Source organism: Diabrotica virgifera, chromosome 7 (genome assembly GCF_917563875.1).
Source record: "Diabrotica virgifera virgifera chromosome 7, PGI_DIABVI_V3a".
NCBI lineage: Eukaryota > Metazoa > Arthropoda > Insecta > Coleoptera > Chrysomelidae > Diabrotica > Diabrotica virgifera.
This window is the reverse complement of record NC_065449.1, coordinates 95,742,133-95,765,208: the sequence shown is the minus strand read 5'-3', so window position 1 is coordinate 95,765,208 and position 23,076 is coordinate 95,742,133. Positions and strand designations below refer to the sequence as shown.

The window sequence follows — 23,076 nt, the reverse complement described above, 5'->3', positions numbered from 1 at the left end:
TACTCTCCCACCACAGCCAATGTTTGCCTTACATTTAAAAATAATTAAGATTTAGAAAAAAAATAACAAAATCCCAAAAAACTAAATTCATATATGTATAATACAATATTCCAGTTAACAAAATAAAAACCCATAATCCGTCGTTAAGATAAATAACTGTTTGTCGACGAAAAATCCATTCGAACAAATGTTCGTCGACGAATTGTACATTCGATGAATTGTGCATTCGACCAACTGTTTGTCGACTAAATGTTGTCGACTAATTTTCCGTCGACAAAGTGTTCTCGAGCAACTTTCCTAGACCCTGTGAGTCGGTGCATTTTCTACGAGAAACAACAATTTTTTTCTATGGATGCTATACAATATGCAACTTCTCTCACTACTTACATACATTCAAAATGAACTATTCCTCACGCAGTGAGAAAAGTCGGCCATTGCAGTGAGAAATATTTTTTCTCACGGGTTCTCCTACGGTCTTCCATACTATGATCACCGTTTCCATGGTAACATGCATATCTTGGTACTGGGGGTTGTTACCCCCGATCATGGGGTTGATTTAGTTGAAACACTAATTACCGAAATATATTTATTTATAACACTATGTATGACAGTAACTAGTTGGTGTCGGGATGGATAATGTATCTACTCTAACCACGTCGGTTTCTGAATAATGAATAATATCTTTCTTTATTTTCTACGTATCTATAAATAAATCCCAATTGTTTGTTATGATTTCATACTTGAATGTGACCGTGAATTACTAATAGTTAGTGTGACCAACTCCAATTCAGTCGAATCCGGGACAAAGCTCAAAAAATACCTGAAATCCGGGACTTTTCGATGAAAATCGAGCCATTTTTTTTTTTCAGAAGATGATAATTAAAATACAGAAACGAAAAAAAGTCCACCGTTTTAGTTTTCGTAGAACTATGAAACCACGATATAAAATGCATGCTTTTTGGATGTGGTATTAGTATTACACTCTAGACATTGTCGACTTTTTTTCGTGCCACCAATTCAATTTGATGTGAATTCTTTGAAGAATAGCGTATTCAAAATTTCAAAATAGAATTTTACCAAAACGTTGAAAATTCGGATGGCCCGGAAACCATGTCCGGGACGCCGGGACACGACTTCGTAATTCTGGCCATGTCCCGGATTTTTCGGACTAGTTGGTCACACTACTAATGGTACATAATTGCGGACTCCGTTGTTTTCAAAACGAGTAGCCTACATTGCCGAAGCAATGTCACCCATTTACGTAATGTAAACAGTATATGTAAATAATATTTGTTTGAGACTTTTAAAAATTAAATCGATATGGATTACTCTTATTTTTTGGATGCTAATATAAATCCTGTACATGCACAATGCAAACACAATTAATGTTGTCAAATAAATGTGTTAAAGCACAACCTACAAGGAATTACATTTCAAAACTGTTCAAAAATAACTGTTAATTAGAATTTTAAAAAATAAGGTATGTATATAAATTTTAAGAATATTAAATACCTACATGTATATGTATTTTATTTCAATTTATGCATATAATATACCTAAAAGCACCTAAATTATTTAATTTTGAAGTTTGAACTCTTGACAAAACCGCATCCATAGAAAAAGCACAGTGTACAACACATGAAAAAATGACATATTTCTTCCTCGCTTAAACTTCTGCGCTCGTGAGAAATATGTCTTTTTTCTCATTTGTTGTACAATATACTATTTCCTCCGCATATGAGGCCGTTTCTCACTGATAGATTGCGCTTCATAAGGTCCAAACACTGCTGAGCAGTGGTCAGGCGATCATGTTTTTGTTCAATGAAGGTATATTAGGGGAACTATATGTCCACAACAATTCGTGCCAAGATGAGATAGCATAGATATAGATTAAGATGGTTACGACATGTTGAGCACCGAACTGATAACCACTCTATAAGAAGAATCACTGAGTCTCAAGAGTCTAGTAGCAGTTCGTGAGAAAGACGAAAGTAGTTCTGGAAGGAGACAGTTATACAAGGCGCGTTTGTGATATTAGTATGTCTATAACCATAAAAACTTATGAAGGATGGTAATTGCGGAACCCCTGTACAGGGAAAAAGGCAAAGAGAATGGTGACTGACAGCTAGATATTGCTAAAACATTAATTACTAGTTTAACACAAAAGCAAAAATTATCGATTTTTTGGTTCTAATGAAGGAATTATTTTTTTTTGTAATAAAATCGTTTATAAACAAGGAATTGGTTAAAACAGAATACAAGTACTACCAAAGAAAATTCCTCGGTATATAGGCATGTCAAAATAGTTCTGAAGCTATTACTTTGTGGCATTTTTGTTCTAATGAAGGAATTAATTTTTTTGTAATAAAATCGTTTATAAACAAGGAATTGGTTAACACAGAATACAAGTACTACCAAAGAAAATCCTTCGGTATATAGGCATGTCAAAATAGTTCTGAAGCTATTTCTTTGTGGCATTTTTTGTAATTAACTATTCTAATTGGTTATTTAAATTGTGGCTTATTTCCCAATTAGTTTAGTTAATTATGTGAAAATAGCGTAGTATAATCTGATTCATAATTAAATTAATATCGCTATTGTTATCGAGGTTCTAAATACTAAACGTATTCTCTGCTAAACATGTTAGCGCAGTAAATTGAGTCCGCCCCTGTAGTATAAAATGATAAATCGTTTATAAGGGGGTTTCTAAAAACAAAATTTGCAGCGTATTAATATTGTATCGGTCAATAAAGCTCGCCACGATTTCAATATGAAAGGAACAACAAAAGAATATGAAAAGATCCATTATATTCCTTATATTTTCCATGTTTTAATTATGACATAATGGAGCTGGATTCGCCATTCGCAGAGGACAATAAAGCAGAGAAGATGGCTGTTATAAATTGATCATAGAACTAGTTGAGATGTCTGGATTTCTATAAAGATAACAGTAAGGGCGGCTTTTGTTTTGCCTGGGACAAGCTAGGAGATTCGGGAAAATTTATAAGTGAAATAAATTACTTTGGTATCGATAGTCTAACTTTGTTTTTTAACCACAAAACCATTTATATCAATACCTCCGAATAAACTATGAAATCAGGATTAAACATAATACACGATATTCGAGGGAAAAAATGTTTTTTATGTTAAAAATAAAATATACCTATCCCATTAATTTTATATATAAATATATATACAGGGTGTTAATAAAATAAGTGGTACATTAGGCGATACTGTAGACTAGCGCGAAGCTTCATACTATGTATTCTGTATTTTTTAAATTTAAATAATAGGTATTTTTAAAATTTAATAAAATACTTTTATTATTTATTTATTATTATTTTTAATTAATTCTGCGGCATTTTTAAATGGCACGGGATCTGCTCAAAGCCACATTAGATAAAATACAGGTATGGGTTATGACGGGTACTCGCAATCCTTCAATAACTGTACCGATGCATATGGAATACATCTTCTTACATTTAATGCACCAAAAATCATGGTTTAATTATACCCGTCTTTTGGTCTGGCTGCACATAAATGTCTAACAATTTCGAATTGTACATTTAAATTGTTCTAAAATTAATCCAACATTTTGCAAATATTAGATTAATTCCGCATCAGTTGTGTAATTAATAATAGAAAACACTGTCATTGTATCATAATAAAAGTAAAACATAAACTAAACTTCCGACAAAAATTTGAAACTTCGCACAGATGTTGAAGCCGCCCTGCACAATCTAGTGTCGGAACTCGAAAGGAGTCTGCATCAGAAAGAAGTCGCCCTTGCTGCATTTTTAGATATAGAAGGTGCATTTGATAATACCTCAATCGAGTCTACACAAAGCGCACTGGTGAGGCAGAAAATCAACAACACAACATGCAAGTGGATTATTCAGATGCTTCAGAGCAGAATTATATCCACAGATACGCATGAAGATACCATAAATCTGAGGGCAACTAAGGGATGCCCTCAAGGCGGTGTATTGTCACCGTCATTATAGAACATAGTTGTCGATGATCTGATTCATGGGCTAAGCGCCCAAGGAATCTGGGTCCAGGGTTTCGCAGATGATATCGTAATAGTAACACGGGAAAATTTCCCAGCACTGTTGCGTATCAGATGCGATATGCCCATCACTACATAGAGAACTGGTGTCTGAAAGAGAACCTCTCCGTGAACCCTTCTAAAACTAAACTGGTAGCCTTTACAAATAAGAGGAAGCTTACTGGACTGAGTGAGCTGAAAATATTTGGAGAGGTACTGGAAAGAACCAATGAGGTTAAGTATCTAGGGGTAACCCTGGATTCGAAACTCAATTGGAATACTCATATTACCAATATAATCAATAGGGCTAAGCGACTATTCTGGAACTGCAGACGAGTTGTAGGTAAAACCTGGGGATTGAAACCAAAGGTTTTATGTTGGTTGTATACATCAGTGATACGACCGACAGTCACTTTGTAGACCTAATTTATTTATTTTGTTCAGTATTAGTTACCATTGGATCCAATAATTTAGTTTATTTAGTATTAGTAAGAATTGGTCCATAAATTTGCCTGATCGTTCTTCTTTGGATATACTCCTATATAAATCTGGTGTCCATTGATAGTCCGATTCTGGATAAGTGTCCGATTCTTCATTTATTTTGTGTATTTAGTTGGATAGGTTCGTATTACCGGATGTGGGTGTACGTAGACCTGATCTGTTATGTGGTTTAGTATTGGTGTGAATTGGTCCATAAATTTGCCTGGTCGTTCTTCTTTGGATATGCCTTTTATGAATCTGGTGTCCACTGATAGTTCGACTTTGGATTAAGTGTCCGATTCCACATTTATTTTGGTTATTGAGTTTTGGATTCCTTTGGTATGTTTATTATTGGTATTATTTGACATTAGTGAGAATTGTTCCATAAATCTTCCTGATTGTTCTTCTCTGGATATACTATTATGAATCTGGTGTCCATTGTTAGTTCAGTTTTGGATAAAGTGTTCAATTCTTTACCTATTTTAGTTACTGATTTTTTTTATTCACTTTGGTACATTTACTTTTGATATGGTTCGAATTGGCTCACACCTTTTCCTGGTTGTTCCGTTCTTGGATATACCCTTTATAAATCTGATGTCCATGGATAGTTCAATTTTGGTTTTAGTGCCCCATTCGACACTCAGTTATTATTATGAACTTAAGTACAATATTTAGTTTTGTCTTGACTTTTGAGCAATATATGTTAATATTTGGTAGCAGAGAGTAACATAGTAACATTTTAGTATGAGTTTGAGTCATGTATTGATTTATTTTTCCTTGACCATTAGTTTATATTTAGAAGTAATCTTGCGAATCAACGTGGATTGTTAGACTATTGTAAATTTAGTTGTTAATATTTTGAAGTTTAAAAAAAAAAAAATTTTTTTTGGTTAAAAAATTTTTTTTTCCCGAGTAGGAGGGGATTGTAACGGTCCACCCGTTATATTATCATTTTTAGCGCTGTAATTATTTTTAAAAAAAATAATTATTTTCTCTTGACCTCCCATTTAAATTCTTTAATTTATCGTAAAGGACTTCTCATGTGACGTCACACTGTACGGAACATAGTTGTTGAACCGTTCCTTGTCGTTTAATTCGTGTTCCGTGAGAGTTTGACGTTTTCCTCGCTGACTGTGGGAGGAATGAGAGGCACTTGGCCGGTGGCTGCGAGGTTGACAGGTTGGTGTTGGTGGTTAGTACCGTAAATGGCGGTTAATTTCTTCGAAATTAATTTTTATTTCAACTAAGTTTGGAAGTATAGTAAAAAGTTACCACCACTTGTTTCCTGGAGTACGGGTTTCCTGGAGTAAGGATGGGAGTACCATCAGTGGAAGAGGAATAAAAAATTAACCGGTAAATCGTTTTTTCTACTAATGTTTTTTAGTTAACCTTGAATATATGAAATAGTTGGTTCATTGTTAAATGTTCTTAGCCAGTCCCTTAGGTGAAGGATGTAGATTATTTCGATCTTTATATTATCTTTATATCGATCTTTATATTAATGGGGTTTTTGGTTTTACATAACCAAACATTTTTGAAGTCCTCAAATTAATATTGGAAATAATTACCATTTCTCTGTACGTTTTAAACCGATTGAACATCCAATATATCTATAAATTTTCATGTCCAATATATCTATAAATTGTCATGTAACTATCTTTGTCTGGTTCAATACCATTTCATTAAGGTATATAAAATGTATGTAGATGGCTATTACTATCTTAATCTCATGTTATTTCAGATAAGTCATATTTTATATTCCTATTTCAAATGCAATGCCATTATTTGTTCATGTTTTCAAACTCAAAATAGTTCAAGGTTACCTGAGATTAGTTTTTGTTCCATTTTTAATGGTTGTTTTTTTTATGTTATTGCTTCTAAAAAGTTTTCCTCGATTATTTCTTCTTCTCTTTACTTTTGTTTACCGGTTTATATGAGAAATCAAACGAAGTATATGTTTTTAGCCATTTGGAAGAAAACTAACCCTCATGTGATGTCGTACCCACCTTGACTACCTAGGGAAGCCACCTTGACCTTATTGCAGCTACCGCCAAGTCAAACTGGGAGTATGTTTTGGGAACAAGCTTTTTGGGGGACATTCCAGCTCCTTTTCGTCCTGCCACCTGGGCCTACGGGGGGGCATGGAGGTGCATCATAGTGATGCTCATTTTCTAGGATGCAACCGCAACCTCGTTTGGGAACATTTAGTGAGGAGTTTTAGTAACTATTGGTTTTTTTTATATTTCAGACTATCTGTTAAATACACTATGTTTTTTTTCCAGATTTAGGTTACCTCTGTTTTTTTTGACATATGTATTTGTATATTAGATTATTTGGTTCCCAAACTTTGTATCTACGGTAACTTCTTGTGCACAGGAATAAGCCTAGAGAAAATTAGGTTTTTAATACTTTATTATTGCTTTGATATTGGTTTATGTAATTCGGGTAAATTTATTTTGTAACATTACTTGCTTGTTTCCCAAATATTGTATTTATTCGCTTTATTTCGTTTGTTCGGTTACTTCGTCGTTACTTTATTTCATTGCATTTGCTCGGTTAATTTAGGTCATTTTGTCGGTATTTTTCTTAACTTCACTTCTATAACGTTTATTCATTTGTATATTTAATTTTGCTTTATTCAGTATTGTATTTTCTCTTAGTGAGGCTTGGGCCTATTTATTTGTATTATTTTCATCTTCGTCGGTTTCCTTTAGTTGTACGTAGCAGGCGTACTATAACCATTTGGTAGAAGACTTATGTAATTTTGTACCCTATATGTTAGTAAGAGGTACTTATATTTAAGTTTGTAACAGATAACATTATTGTTGTTATCTTTAAAATATATATATCTTCTTGTATAACTTATGTCATTTTAGAGTCCCAGCATAATATGAACTTGCTTAACTCAGAGATTGTTAAAAATCTGGTAGTTATTTTTAATAAATATGTTTATTTATTTTGTATATCATTTATTTTTATTATTCCTTTATGTTCATTATTACAGGTTTGATATATTTAATATCTGACAGCAGTATAAGATACCTGGGAGAATGATCGAAGATCATTTTCATGGCGCCCATGATTTGTTAGATTTATTTATCTTGTTCGTCTTTAGAAATTATTCATCTTCATTCCTCTTCAGTACATTATTCTTATTTTATTATTTCATATTTTAGTCATTATTACTATCTACATAGAGCTACTGTTCTTCGACAGGCATGCAAACGAGCCGTATCCATCCTTGAGTGTCAAGTTGCTCTCTTGCATCTATAGCTAGCCAACTCTATTCAGTTTGCCTCTGTCTCTTCCCACGTCTACTTATTATCCCTTCTAATTCCCCTTTCTTCAGTACTACTGCAAAGTAGTATTTTTTATTTTTCCTACTTCGGCTCAACCGCTGAAGCCCCTTCATTTTTATTTTCATAAGAGGCCCCAACTAGTTACCTTAGTCTTTTCTTTTCTTCTTTCATTTCCTTACTTCTGTTGGAGTATATCTTTCTTTTTACTTTCACTCCAACAGAAGTTTTCTTATTTTTGTTACACTGGCTGCCCAATGCGTGGTGCCAACCGTTTATGGTTCTAAGACAGTAGTTCTTTTAGTTCAATTTTCTTTTATTGGAATTTTCTGTTTTATTAACTTTTTGATATCTTTGTATACATGTTACTTCTGATTTATTTTTGGTCTTTAAAACTTTACGAATACTAAACAGGTAGACTTATGCTGCTTTTGGTTTTGATTAGTTTATTTCGATACCTCATTTTTAGTTTTAGTGGTACAGCTCATATGTTAGTTTGGATTTTGTATTTTTATTGGAAACTTATTTATGTATTTAGATTGAGTATACATAACTGACATTATGTTCTATTAGTTAAATTTTTATTCCTTCTACCAATGGTAGTACGTTTGCGCGTACAATTAATCATTGAATATATGCATACATTTTTTTCTAGTATGGTTATATTTTATACATAACTAGAAATCATTTTCAGTATTTAGGTATTTTATTTACGCTATTGATTTGATTATTTATATATTTTGCTGGCATTTTGATTTGTTGGTGTGTCGCTAATATTTTCTCCATATGTATCTTTGTCTTACAAACTTTAGATTATATTTTATATTTGTTATTTTTGATATTTGGGTTGTTTGGTAAGACAGGCACACACCACAAAGCAATATCAGTCCAGACATTAGTTTCTATACATGATACGTTGAATTCGCATGGTTCGGATGGTTACAGATGGTCATCCAAACTATTTTTCTTTAATTGGTAGTGTTAAATATAACAATTATAATTATTGTATAGTAAAGTAGTTCCATTATCCATCTCAGTTTCTAGTTTTATTATTGTTGATAATAATATTATATCAATGTGGGTACCATAATATAATGCTCATAGAAATCAGATACTTTAGGTTGAGATTTAAATATAAATTCTTTATTAGTTAGGAAACATTGATACTATTTTCCTACTAAGTTATAGAACAGTCTTCAGAAGAAGATTACCTTAACAGTGTTGTTCAAGCTAATCTCTTCTTCTGTTTGTCTTTAGCTTAGCTCAATCTTTAGTATGGTTAGAAATTTTAGTCTGATATTTTTTTTGTCATCTGATAATGCAGGTACCTACATACATTGCTTGATTTCATCTTTGGCTTTGTTGTTGATGACTTTTAATTTATTACTTATTAATTTAATTATTATGTAGTACTTTATGTATGAGTTTAACTTTTTTTTTGGTATTAGGCATGGTGCATTGTAATTATTATTATGAGTCAATGTTATTAATTGCTAATCCTGTCAGTAGGATTATACAATTAATCAGAACTTCACTTGTATTTTTGTTTAGTTTTTGCACACCTAACCCCTTAAGTTAGAAGGGTTGTTGAATTATTATATATTTATATACTTATTTGGACAGGTAAGCTCATACAAGTAGGTACTCTTGTTTAATATGGATATTATTATGGAACTGTATGTTATGCACTACTTATCTCAGGTTATGTGTTATATTATTTGGAATATTTGATTACTTACTAATTTTTTTTTGATCATATTTATATCTTATTATTGAATTTGCCATATTGGAAAGATGTGGTTTTTAATTTGTTATTGGGTTACTCTATTAACATTATTTGTCTCCAATATCTTAAACACTTTATAATAATTTATATCCTTCTATCCTACACAGTATGATTCTGGAATTAGTTTGGAATTTTTGATGTAAGTATGTATGAATTCTTGAGTCTTTCATATTTCTTCTTAGAAACTACTTAGTCTGTTGATGCTCAAAGTTGGTGAATACGTGGGTTCGAAATTCAGCAACTGATCACTGCTGTCCGGTTTCGTAATCTATGTCCTCATGGCAGAGTAGGCAGATGTCTTTTCATCATTACATTTCCTAAACATTTTTCTGTAATCAGTTTACTTATTTCAGTTTTTTTACAATTTAATAGGGAAGTATTTAGTTCATATTAGGCCTTTTGCTTCATAGTATGTTTGTACTTTGAGTTGATGAGTAAACATGGATAAATATCTTGCGCACTTGTTTATAAATCAATGCTTAGGCCATCCCTATACATAGTAGGTTCGTTAAGTCAGTATTTGGAGTGTTTAGACAGATGAGTTGTTCATTTGAATATATTCCCACTTCTTTTCGTAGGCATTAGTTTTGTTATTCAGATTCTGGAATATTTCCTGAATAATTCTATGTACGTATGTGAGAACGCATGAATTTGCAGTTTTATTTAAAATTGTGCTCGTTCTCGTCAATTTTTTTTCCCTATCACTTATCATATTTTTTTTTTTTTTTCTTCCTATTATTTATCATAGTGCCATAGACCTTGTAAGTTCACTATTCATTCTGTTTTCTTTCTTACTTATTCTTATATTAGTACCTTATCTGTGTCTGGTTATTCTCATACATCTGTTGTAGCAACATGCTATAGTTCGCGAATACCAGCATGAATTAAGTTATGTATTTTCTAGAATACTTTAGTCAATACACTTTAGGTATTTATCTTACCTTTGATTTAGTTTGGTTACATCTCTGTTACTTAGTCTGTTAGTAATTTTTTTCTGACTTATTTTGGATTACTTAGTTCAGATAGGTTCATATTACCGGATGAGGGTGTATGTAGACCTAATTTATTTATTTTGTTCAGTATTAGTTACCATTGGATCCAATAATTTAGTTTATTTAGTATTAGTAAGAATTGGTCCATAAATTTGCCTGATCGTTCTTCTTTGGATATACTCCTATATAAATCTGGTGTCCATTGATAGTCCGATTCTGGATAAGTGTCCGATTCTTCATTTATTTTGTGTATTTAGTTGGATAGGTTCGTATTACCGGATGTGGGTGTACGTAGACCTGATCTGTTATGTGGTTTAGTATTGGTGTGAATTGGTCCATAAATTTGCCTGGTCGTTCTTCTTTGGATATGCCTTTTATGAATCTGGTGTCCACTGATAGTTCGACTTTGGATTAAGTGTCCGATTCCACATTTATTTTGGTTATTGAGTTTTGGATTCCTTTGGTATGTTTATTATTGGTATTATTTGACATTAGTGAGAATTGTTCCATAAATCTTCCTGATTGTTCTTCTCTGGATATACTATTATGAATCTGGTGTCCATTGTTAGTTCAGTTTTGGATAAAGTGTTCAATTCTTTACCTATTTTAGTTACTGATTTTTTTTATTCACTTTGGTACATTTACTTTTGATATGGTTCGAATTGGCTCACACCTTTTCCTGGTTGTTCCGTTCTTGGATATACCCTTTATAAATCTGATGTCCATGGATAGTTCAATTTTGGTTTTAGTGCCCAATTCGACACTCAGTTATTATTATGAACTTAAGTACAATATTTAGTTTTGTTTTGACTTTTGAGCAATATATGTTAATATTTGGTAGCAGAGAGTAACATAGTAACATTTTAGTATGAGTTTGAGTCATGTATTGATTTATTTTTCCTTGACCATTAGTTTATATTTAGAAGTAATCTTGCGAATCAACGTGGATTGTTAGACTATTGTAAATTTAGTTGTTAATATTTTGAAGTTTAAAAAAAAAAATTTTTTTTGGTTAAAAAGTTTTTTTTTCCCGAGTAGGAGGGGATTGTAACGGTCCACCCGTTATATTATCATTTTTAGCGCTGTAATTATTTTTAAAAAAAATAATTATTTTCTCTTGACCTCCCATTTAAATTCTTTAATTTATCGTAAAGGACTTCTCATGTGACGTCACACTGTACGGAACATAGTTGTTGAACCGTTCCTTGTCGTTTAATTCGTGTTCCGTGAGAGTTTGACGTTTTCCTCGCTGACTGTGGGAGGAATGAGAGGCACTTGGCCGGTGGCTGCGAGGTTGACAGGTTGGTGTTGGTGGTTAGTACCGTAAATGGCGGTTAATTTCTTCGAAATTAATTTTTATTTCAACTAAGTTTGGAAGTATAGTAAAAAGTTACCACCACTTGTTTCCTGGAGTACGGGTTTCCTGGAGTAAGGATGGGAGTACCATCAGTGGAAGAGGAATAAAAAATTAACCGGTAAATCGTTTTTTCTACTAATGTTTTTTAGTTAACCTTGAATATATGAAATAGTTGGTTCATTGTTAAATGTTCTTAGCCAGTCCCTTAGGTGAAGGATGTAGATTATTTCGATCTTTATATTATCTTTATATCGATCTTTATATTAATGGGGTTTTTGGTTTTACATAACCAAACATTTTTGAAGTCCTCAAATTAATATTGGAAATAATTACCATTTCTCTGTACGTTTTAAACCGATTGAACATCCAATATATCTATAAATTTTCATGTCCAATATATCTATAAATTGTCATGTAACTATCTTTGTCTGGTTCAATACCATTTCATTAAGGTATATAAAATGTATGTAGATGGCTATTACTATCTTAATCTCATGTTATTTCAGATAAGTCATATTTTATATTCCTATTTCAAATGCAATGCCATTATTTGTTCATGTTTTCAAACTCAAAATAGTTCAAGGTTACCTGAGATTAGTTTTTGTTCCATTTTTAATGGTTGTTTTTTTTATGTTATTGCTTCTAAAAAGTTTTCCTCGATTATTTCTTCTTCTCTTTACTTTTGTTTACCGGTTTATATGAGAAATCAAACGAAGTATATGTTTTTAGCCATTTGGAAGAAAACTAACCCTCATGTGATGTCGTACCCACCTTGACTACCTAGGGAAGCCACCTTGACCTTATTGCAGCTACCGCCAAGTCAAACTGGGAGTATGTTTTGGGAACAAGCTTTTTGGGGGACATTCCAGCTCCTTTTCGTCCTGCCACCTGGGCCTACGGGGGGGCATGGAGGTGCATCATAGTGATGCTCATTTTCTAGGATGCAACCGCAACCTCGTTTGGGAACATTTAGTGAGGAGTTTTAGTAACTATTGGTTTTTTTTATATTTCAGACTATCTGTTAAATACACTATGTTTTTTTTCCAGATTTAGGTTACCTCTGTTTTTTTTTGACATATGTATTTGTATATTAGATTATTTGGTTCCCAAACTTTGTATCTACGGTAACTTCTTGTGCACAGGAATAAGCCTAGAGAAAATTAGGTTTTTAATACTTTATTATTGCTTTGATATTGGTTTATGTAATTCGGGTAAATTTATTTTGTAACATTACTTGCTTGTTTCCCAAATATTGTATTTATTCGCTTTATTTCGTTTGTTCGGTTACTTCGTCGTTACTTTATTTCATTGCATTTGCTCGGTTAATTTAGGTCATTTTGTCGGTATTTTTCTTAACTTCACTTCTATAACGTTTATTCATTTGTATATTTAATTTTGCTTTATTCAGTATTGTATTTTCTCTTAGTGAGGCTTGGGCCTATTTATTTGTATTATTTTCATCTTCGTCGGTTTCCTTTAGTTGTACGTAGCAGGCGTACTATAACCATTTGGTAGAAGACTTATGTAATTTTGTACCCTATATGTTAGTAAGAGGTACTTATATTTAAGTTTGTAACAGATAACATTATTGTTGTTATCTTTAAAATATATATATCTTCTTGTATAACTTATGTCTAAAGACTGGATTATATGCAAAATGCATATGCATATATATGCTGCATATTTCTCATGTTTTTCATAAATGCATATGCCTTGCATATTTGGAGATTTAAGAGCATATAAATGCATATTTTGATGGGAATTTACTCTACCCCATTTAAAAATAAGGTATATATTAGTAACATCAACATCCATTAAAATAAAATGTGAAAGTAAATATTTTGCTGTTAAGCTCCTTTGTTGTTGTACCCATAAACATAATGGGCGTTATTTATAGCTGCAGGTATCATTATCCGGATATTTAAGATTTATAGACTTCTCAGAATTTACAAATTACCTAAGTAAATACCGATTATATTTTGAATAACATTACAAATATTACCTGTACTTTCTGCTGGTGTCGGCCAACTATGAATTATTCTGGGAAAACCAACCAAAACGAAATTTTAAGGCAGCGTTGCCAATTTAGCTTATTTTATGCTAGATTTGGCATATTTTTGTGTTGTTTAGCTTATTTATTTCTTGTTTAGCATATAGCATATTTTCTAGCATATTAAATAATATAAAAATTATTTAGTAAAAATCGAAAATCTTCTAATTCAGAACAAATTTTTATGTTGGCCTTACAATTACTAAAACAACTTAGGAACTCTCTCACAGGAACTTGAAACTGATATCAGTGAGTCAAATCTGATTCCTAACAAAAAATGTTTAACCATTCACACATACACACCTACATCAGCAAATCCCTTCGCCTTCAATAATGTTTATATTAGTACTTATGTCTGTGGACCATGAGATTACTATTAACTACAGGATCATGTTTCAGCATTTTTTAAAACAAATAATTTATCTGTACTGGGTTATGCTTGCTATAGGGATTTTTTATTAGTTGATAATGGAATACCTACTGTTGAACTGATCATTCCATCATTCTTGTGAGGTTTGGCAAATACTATATTGGTCGAGTTGGCAACACTGTTTTAAGGGTAGGATAGATTATTTTATTTTATGAATGGTTAGTCTTAAATCAATCGCCGATTATTCAACTTTTGTGATTGCAAGTTATTGACTATACTGTGTAAAAAAATCATTTTATTATTATTGTGAAAATGCCTAAAGTAGCAAGGGAAAAATCAAGTCTTCTCAGAAGTTGGATTGGAAGTAACAATCATCTAAAAGTTATCGACAGTGAAAGTATGTTTTGCACCATTTGTGATAAAAAGGTAAGTTCTCCACTTCAATAGATTTTTAAACTTATCAAACTTCTTTGCACATCTATGTGTCTGTCTATTCTAAAATGACAAACCGTCCCATTTCTTCAAAAACTGTTTTTTAAAGTTCGCAACGGTTTGGCTTATACAGAGCGAGGTGTTGAGAGTGGCCCACCCTGTATACTACGGTACACTGACTGTACTTTATTGTTTGACGATTTCAATTTCACTTTGAGAAATAAAAAAAAATTGGGGGAGGTTTAAAAAGTTTGATCATTTTAATGTAGGTATCTATTTACGAAAACATCTAAAACATCATTATCATTATATTCCAGATTCCATGTCAAAAGAAATTCCAAGTAGTTCAACACATAAAAACTTCACTTCACCAAACTAAGCTATCAAAAAATGATAATAAACCTCGCCAGCAGATTCTACAGAACAGTTTGCAGATTCAGAATACGTCAGTTGGGCAAGAAACCTTTGCAAAGGATTTATGCCATTTTTTTTTGAACTGCAATATCCCTCTGCACAAGTTAGAACATAAATCGTGTCAAAACTTTTTAAAAACTTATTGCAAGATTAAAGATAAACCAGCTCAAATACCAAGTTCTTCAACTCTTCGGAAAAAATATGTCAGTGCATGTTACAAAGATGTGATGACGAGTATTAAAAATCAGTTAAAAGCCGATTATCTTTGGATTTCCGTCGACGAAACAACGGATACAAAGGGTCGACAAATTGCGAATCTAATTGTTGGAGTTCTTAACGACTCTGGCGATTTTAAAAACTCATACTTAATTAGTGTAAAATGTTTGGAAAAAACAAACTATGCTACAATAGCTAGATTTGTTAACGAATCCCTAACAAATTTTTTTTTACCTGATCAAGTACCATTTGAAAAAATATTATTAATGCTTAGTGATGCCGCCTCATATATGATGAAAGCTGCATCCAATCTTAAAATCTTTTTCCCTAATTTAATTCACTGTACATGTTTGGCGCACGGCCTAAACAGAGTTGCAGAGAAAGTTAGAATTGAATTTCCCAATGTAAACACCTTAATAAATAATGTAAAAAAAGTATTTCTGAAAGCACCACTACGTGTACAGGTATATAGGGAGATGCTTCCCGATATTCCTTTACCACCAGAACCAGTATTAACCAGATGGGGAACTTGGCTTAAAAGTGCTATATTTTTATCTGAACACTACGACGACATCAAAAGCGTTATTTCAAGTTTTGATCCGACTTGTACCGCTATTGATAACTGTCAAAATATTTTTAAAGAAAAGTCTATTAAAAATCAATTGTTGTATATAAAATCGAATTTCGATATCATTGAAAGTTCAATTACAAAATTAGAGGCTCAAAATTTATGTCTTCACAATAGTATGTCTATTGTTGATTCGGTTAAACAGAAAATAACAAATCTGAATGGGGAAATTGGAGTAAAAATTAAAGATAAACTTGATGACGTTTTAAACAAAAATGAGGGTTTCACTTTATTGCGTTCAATAAATAATATAATCAATTTTGGAAACTTCGATGAAAATATTAATATGGATCCGTCTCTAATAGCAAAGTTTAAATATGCCCCAATTACATCTTGTGACGTTGAGAGATCTTTTTCTGCCTATAAACAAATATTAACAGATAGAAGACATAATATTAGTTTAGAAAATATGAATCAATATATGATTATTTATTGTAACAATAAAAATATGTAAATTTGTTTTATTGTACTCTTTTTATAATATTAGTTTAGAAAATATGAATCAATATTGTAACAATAAAAATATGTACATTTATTTTATTGTACTCTTATTTATCTTGTGGTCAAAATAAAATATTTTGCCGTTTTATTTGTCACAAAACCTGAAGTTAAAAAAATATATTAAGAAATAATAATACAATTTGGTTTAAATTCAAACCTATTTATTTATTTTTATTATTTTTTATTTATTTATGTATTTAACGTAAACCATAAAATTATTCATATAAAAATAAGTGCATATATAAATGCATATTTGCATGTTAATTGTGCATATTCAGCTTGTTTTAAAATGCATATTGCATGCATATTTTAGACATTTTTTAGTGCATATTTTCCAGTCTCTACTTATGTCATTTTAGAGTCACAGCATAATATGAACTTGCTTAACTCAGAGATTGTTAAAAATCTGGTAGTTATTTTTAATAAATATGTTTATTTATTTTGTATATCATTTATTTTTATTATTCCTTTATGTTCATTATTACAGGTTTGATATATTTAATATCTGACAGCAGTATAAGATACCTGGGAGAATGATCGAAGATCATTTTCATGGCGCCCATGATTTGTTAGATTTATTTATCTTGTTCGTCTTTAGAAATTATTCATCTTCATTCCTCTTCAGTACATTATTCTTATTTTATTATTTCATATTTTAGTCATTATTACTATCTACATAGAGCTACTGTTCTTCGACAGGCATGCAAACGAGCCGTATCCATCCTTGAGTGTCAAGTTGCTCTCTTGCATCTATAGCTAGCCAACTCTATTCAGTTTGCCTCTGTCTCTTCCCACGTCTACTTATTATCCCTTCTAATTCCCCTTTCTTCAGTACTACTGCAAAGTAGTATTTTTTATTTTTCCTACTTCGGCTCAACCGCTGAAGCCCCTTCATTTTTATTTTCATAAGAGGCCCCAACTAGTTACCTTAGTCTTTTCTTTTCTTCTTTTTTTTCCTTACTTCTGTTGGAGTATATCTTTCTTTTTACTTTCACTCCAACAGAAGTTTTCTTATTTTTGTTACAACTTATGGGTCAGTACTCTGGTGGAGAAAGACGGCTTTGCAATCTTGTGTGACCACTCTCACCACCCTACAAAGACAAGCCTTCTAAATATAACAGGAGCCTTGAATAGTACAGGAACGGCTTCATTAGAGGCTATCACAGGTCTCCCTCCGCTGGAATTATATATTTCGGCGGTAGCCTTTATGACCATCCTGAGACTCAAAGCAAACAATACTTGGAGGCCAAATTATGTATTGAATAGCCACACAAACATTACTGGGACTATACTTGAGGAATCCATCTTTATGATGAACTCAAATATGATGACACCAGAACTAATCTTCACTGAGAAGATTAACACAATTATACCATCTAGAGAACAAAAGTCCCAAATATTAATGGGGACTTAATATGGTTCACTGATGGATCTAAAACTGCCCATGGTACTGGATAAGGAGTCTTTGGGCAAACATGTAACAATGATAAATCTTACAGCCTAGGTCAACATACAACGGTGTTCCAGGCTGAAGTTTTTGGTTTGGTGGCCTGCATTGATGAAATCATTGATGAAGACCCTCAAGCTAAGAGAATCAACATTTACACAGATAGCCAATCGGCTATTCTGGCTGTAAAGAACCCTCTCACCAAATCAAAACTGGTGAGAAACTGCAAAGATCTCCTCAATAACCTGGCAAAAGACAATAAAGTGTCTTTAATATGGGTGCCGGCTCATGAAGGGGTGCATGGGAATGAACGAGCAGATATGTTAGCGAAACAAGGCTCGAGAGAAACTTTTGAAGGCCCAGAACCTTTCTGTGGCGTCACTAAAGACGCTATGAAAAACGAGGTTCAGAAATGGCTGATAAAGAATCATCAAAATAAATGGAGAACCACTCAAGGGCAAATCCAGACTAAAAAAATAATCACTAATATTGATAAAAAACTCTCGAACAGTTTGTTGAACCTCAATAAACGAGAGATCAAAACGGTCACTGAAATGGTGACTGGACATTGCCGTTTAAGAAATCACCTATACAAACTAGGTAAGGTGAATGAACCATGGTGCAGAAAGTGCGAAATGGAAGAAGAAACTGCCATACACATACTATGCCATTGCAGTGTGCTAGGTGATGTAAGGCAGGACTTCACTGGTCAAATGAGGTTTGAACCAGAAGAGATCCTAAAACTACCAATAAGAAAACTGTTGGCCTTCGTTGAGGCCACAGGACTTATTAAAGTTTAAGGAGAAGAACAGGGTTTGGTACAAAGGTCTTATGACCAAGTGCCAGAGACTAACGAGTCTCGCCTGAGTTAAGAAGAAGAAGAAGAAACATAGTGTAAAGTGGTGGTATCATATGGACAAGGTCATAGACAAAAACGGTGAAGATCTAAAGCGTTGGAAACTGAAGACTCATATATGACCCCAAGTTACGACCGTGTTCTAAGCGAACCCATCGTTCAATAGCGGTAGACGGAGAAGAGAATGTAATATTGACAATATTTTTGTTAGCGAGGCCATTGCGTAGCAGGTGACATAAGTAGTGCGTGAGCTTAGTCCATGAATGCGACATAACCCAATAATTTTTGAAATTAGAGGCATTGCATCTCCTGAGATAGTCACTTTCAAGAAACAGTCCAAAGCCATGTTTAATTTCAAAAAGGATAAATGGGACTTCTGTACTGGAAGCGTGGAAAAGGAGGTAAGTTGACGTAACTGACCACGCTGCTACGAATAATGTATCAATATTATAAAGAGAATATCACGGAAATATATACCTTAGTTACGACCACACTGGGCCATCTCCAGGCTTCTCAAAGGCAAATTCAGCTAATGGTAAGATTTAATGTAACAAAACAAGAGCGATTACAAGACTTAGTATGACAAAAAAACCTTCTGGCTACACCCTCCATACTGGAAGAACTGCAAATAGATATCCGACACACACAAAAAATAAAAAGGTAAGGTAAAGTTTTCAATCCTAATAGCAACATTAATAATATTGAAAAATATTAAAAATATTACTAAAAGATTTTTAAATTAAATACTTATTCTAAAAGGCTTCTACAATATGCAAGCCAGATGGATGCTGCAGTGAAGACAAAAGGGAAGAAATTCTACACTACTTATGCAATTCACAACCCCCGCCTGCAGCTTGGTAAACTTCCAACGGAAAATGAACCTAGTTACTCTATAGGAGTAATACTAATATAAAATAAAAATAAACATGTATACCATTTTTATTAAACGCTTTTATTTAGTTCAATAGTTTGCGTCAAATCTTTAGACGTTAATTGGACTGCCTAATTTGTCTATTGCCCTGATTAGACTGCCCTGACTAATTTGTTAATTCAATGCAAATGAATGAAAATTTGCAGACATATGCATTCGCGGGAACAATACACGAATAGTCAATAAAAAAAAAATTTCATGTTTATTAATTGTTTAAATAAAAAAAAAACGATTTTGATGGAAAACGCTTAAATTCTCTTGTTTTTTTACAATGTAAAAACTTGAAACTTTTACGGATTGTATAGCTAATGATATGAACAATACATAATTTCACTTTTTACGTTAATTGTTCACGTTATGCTTCATTAATAAACAATAAAGTTTCAAATTTTTTGCCGATTCCGACTACTTTTCATGTAAGTACATCATATGTTTTATACATATTTTAATAAACATGACGATATATTTTAATGTTTGAAAAGTGTAAGACTAAAAAGTAAAAAATAAAAAAATATGAAAAAAAAAATTTAAGAAACGCTTTTCCTTAGTTAAGAGTGACTCAAATTAAAAATATTATAAAAAAATCAACTAAAAAGCAAAAAATAAAAAAAAAATTGAAAAAATCTAACACATTCGTTAAAGAAAAGCGTGGGGCGAAAACCGTTTATTCGATGAACACGCGCCACGCTTTTCTTTGACGGATGTGTGAGATTTTTTCAATTTTTTTTAATTTTTTGCTTTTTAGTTGATTTTTCTATATATTTAGTTTGAGTCACTCGTAACTAAAGAAAAGCGTTTCTTAAATTTTTTTTTCATATTTTTTATTATTCAGTTGCAATGCGAAGGCAAAACAATCCTATTTTTCACTTAGAATACGGAGCGCAGCCCAGCACTCTGAATCGACGATTTTCGACTCTTATTGGAGTCATCATCGGAGAGGCGTAGGCCTGCTGCTCGATACTCGAAGTGACCAACCATGAAAGCTTATCCCCACATTGCAACTGACGTGTATGGATTAGGTGACTAGCGTCATCTGGCAATTGAAAGGTAACGTTTTCAGTCCTAATAGCAACATTAATAACATTGAAAAATATTACCCCCAAGCTGCAGACGGGGGTTGTGAATTGCATAGTGTAGAATTCCTTCCCTTTTGTCTTCACTGCAGCATCCATCGGGCTTACATATTGTAGAAGCCTTGGAGGTGTCACCAGCGAAATGGACCAATAAGTTTTCAATTTAAAAATCTTTTAGTAATATTTTTAATATTTTTCAATATTATTAATGTTGCTATTAGGATTGAAAACTTTACCTTTCAATTGCCAGATGACGCTAGTCATCTAATCCATACACGTCAGTTGCAATGTGGGGATCAGCTTTCATGGTTGGTCACTTCGAGTATGGAGCAGCAGGCCTACGCCTCTCCGATGATGACTCCAATAAGAGTCGAAAATCGTCGATTCAGAGTGCCGGACTGCGCTCCGTATTCTAAGTGAAAAATATGATTGTTTTGCCTTCGCATTTCAACTGAATAAAAATGGTATACATTTTTGTTTTTACAAAAAATAAAGTTAACGGTCCAGACGAGAAGGTAAAACAGATAAAGCTTTAAAACGTATTACCAACCTAGTGCTCAGTAGAAACGACGGGTTACTGGGGCCGTCTTCGTAAATCTCTCTACATTTTTAAAATCCGATTCAAACAATATTGACATGAGATTAAAGAACAAAGTAAGTGCGTGGAATAACATTACCCGCAAAACTCAAGCTAGGAAGCGCAGCCACAAGTATTAAAAACGTGTTTTGGCACTTTCTTTTCTTGTTCTTCTTCTTCTACTTCCTCTTTATGAGCAATTCTGCTTGTTCATTGGCGGATTGATACCTCTATAAAAGGTTGTCACTCCATCTTTTACGTCGTCGACCGATACTTCTACCGATTGGTGATTTATCTCTTGCTATTTTGACCACACATGTCTCCCCCATTCTGCTTATGTAATTATTCAATTCTTTGTTTCTATTTAGTGTCCATTCGTTTATACACTGTTGTTTCCTGTAATTCTTCTCAGTATCTCATCTCTGCCGTTTCAAGTAGTCTTTGTGTTGTGGCTGTATCGGGTCTTGGTTCTGATGCATATGTCATTATTTGTCGTACATGGGATTTATAAATTCTTGACACTTTCTTTTACATATACAAATATAACCTTAAAATTTTCCCAAGATAAAAAAATTAACACTTTAAGGAACTATAGTTAAAAAACATACACTTACCGGTTTCGCAGTCTTAACAGTTTTGGCTTTCAACTTTTGCAAATGATTAGGCAACTGGTTATCACTTAGGCTAGTTTGCTTTTCTACGGGTTTAGCTTGCTTCGCGGCTTCTTTGGCTTTGGGTTGTTCAAATCGACGCATCTTCTCTAACTCCACTTCTCTAGCGATTAGCTGCCTATTCGAATAAGAAACAGTTCGTCTTTGAGATGGAAGGTTTTTTTCTAAGAAGACAACTTCGTTTACGTTTGGTTCTGTAATTAAAATTAAAGCAATAATTAGATCACCAAATAAAGCAATGGAAATTAAATAAAAACAAAACTTACAAGCAAAGTGTAATAGGAAAAACGATAAAAATGACAATGAGGGATAGGTTAGTACAATAAACAAAATCAGATATCTATATTAAATAGCTCAATCCATATAAATAAAATTGAATGTTTATATGTATGTACAGGGTTATTCACTATATTTTGATCCCCCTGTAAACTGCTTTATTTACAGAATTAGAAAAAAATATTAAATGCAAAAGTTATTCGATTTTTAAATTATGATTTTTTGACATATATATCATAGTAGTGACGTCATCCATCTGGGCGTGATGACGTAATCGACTATTTTTTTAAATGAGAATAGGGGCCGTGTGATACAGTCTGCTTCCCTAATTATGTCACATCAAAAGTCATGAGAAGTTATTTGTAGAGGATTGAAATCTGTATTAAAAACAGAAGTTACAATTGTTCTACGATTTAAACACATTCCAAAATTTTGAAAAATATAATGTATTTACCGCAGTAGGTATGTGTGGGCATGTTAGGCCACACGTTACTATTTAACTGACAGTGAGCACACTATTGACTGAAGAAAATATCTTTATTATTAATACTTTCTCCTTAACTGAGGGTATCTGATCAACTTTATTGTGTTTTAAACAATAAATGATAAAATAAATAAAGAAATTGACAGTTCAAATTGTTAATATAATAAATTCATTGTCACCGAATGCAATCT

General features: G+C 32.5%; 1 protein-coding gene across 1 annotated transcript in view; it reads right to left on the bottom strand.

The window, feature by feature from the left end:
• The window catches only part of LOC114338471 (chromosome transmission fidelity protein 18 homolog), a 291,258-nt gene that overhangs the window by 163,306 nt on the left and 104,876 nt on the right, over positions 1-23,076 (bottom strand). The window contains exon 8 of the mRNA XM_028289072.2: positions 22,069-22,319. Coding sequence (XP_028144873.2) covers positions 22,069-22,319 — 251 coding nt within the window. The remainder of the gene's footprint in view (positions 1-22,068; positions 22,320-23,076) is intronic.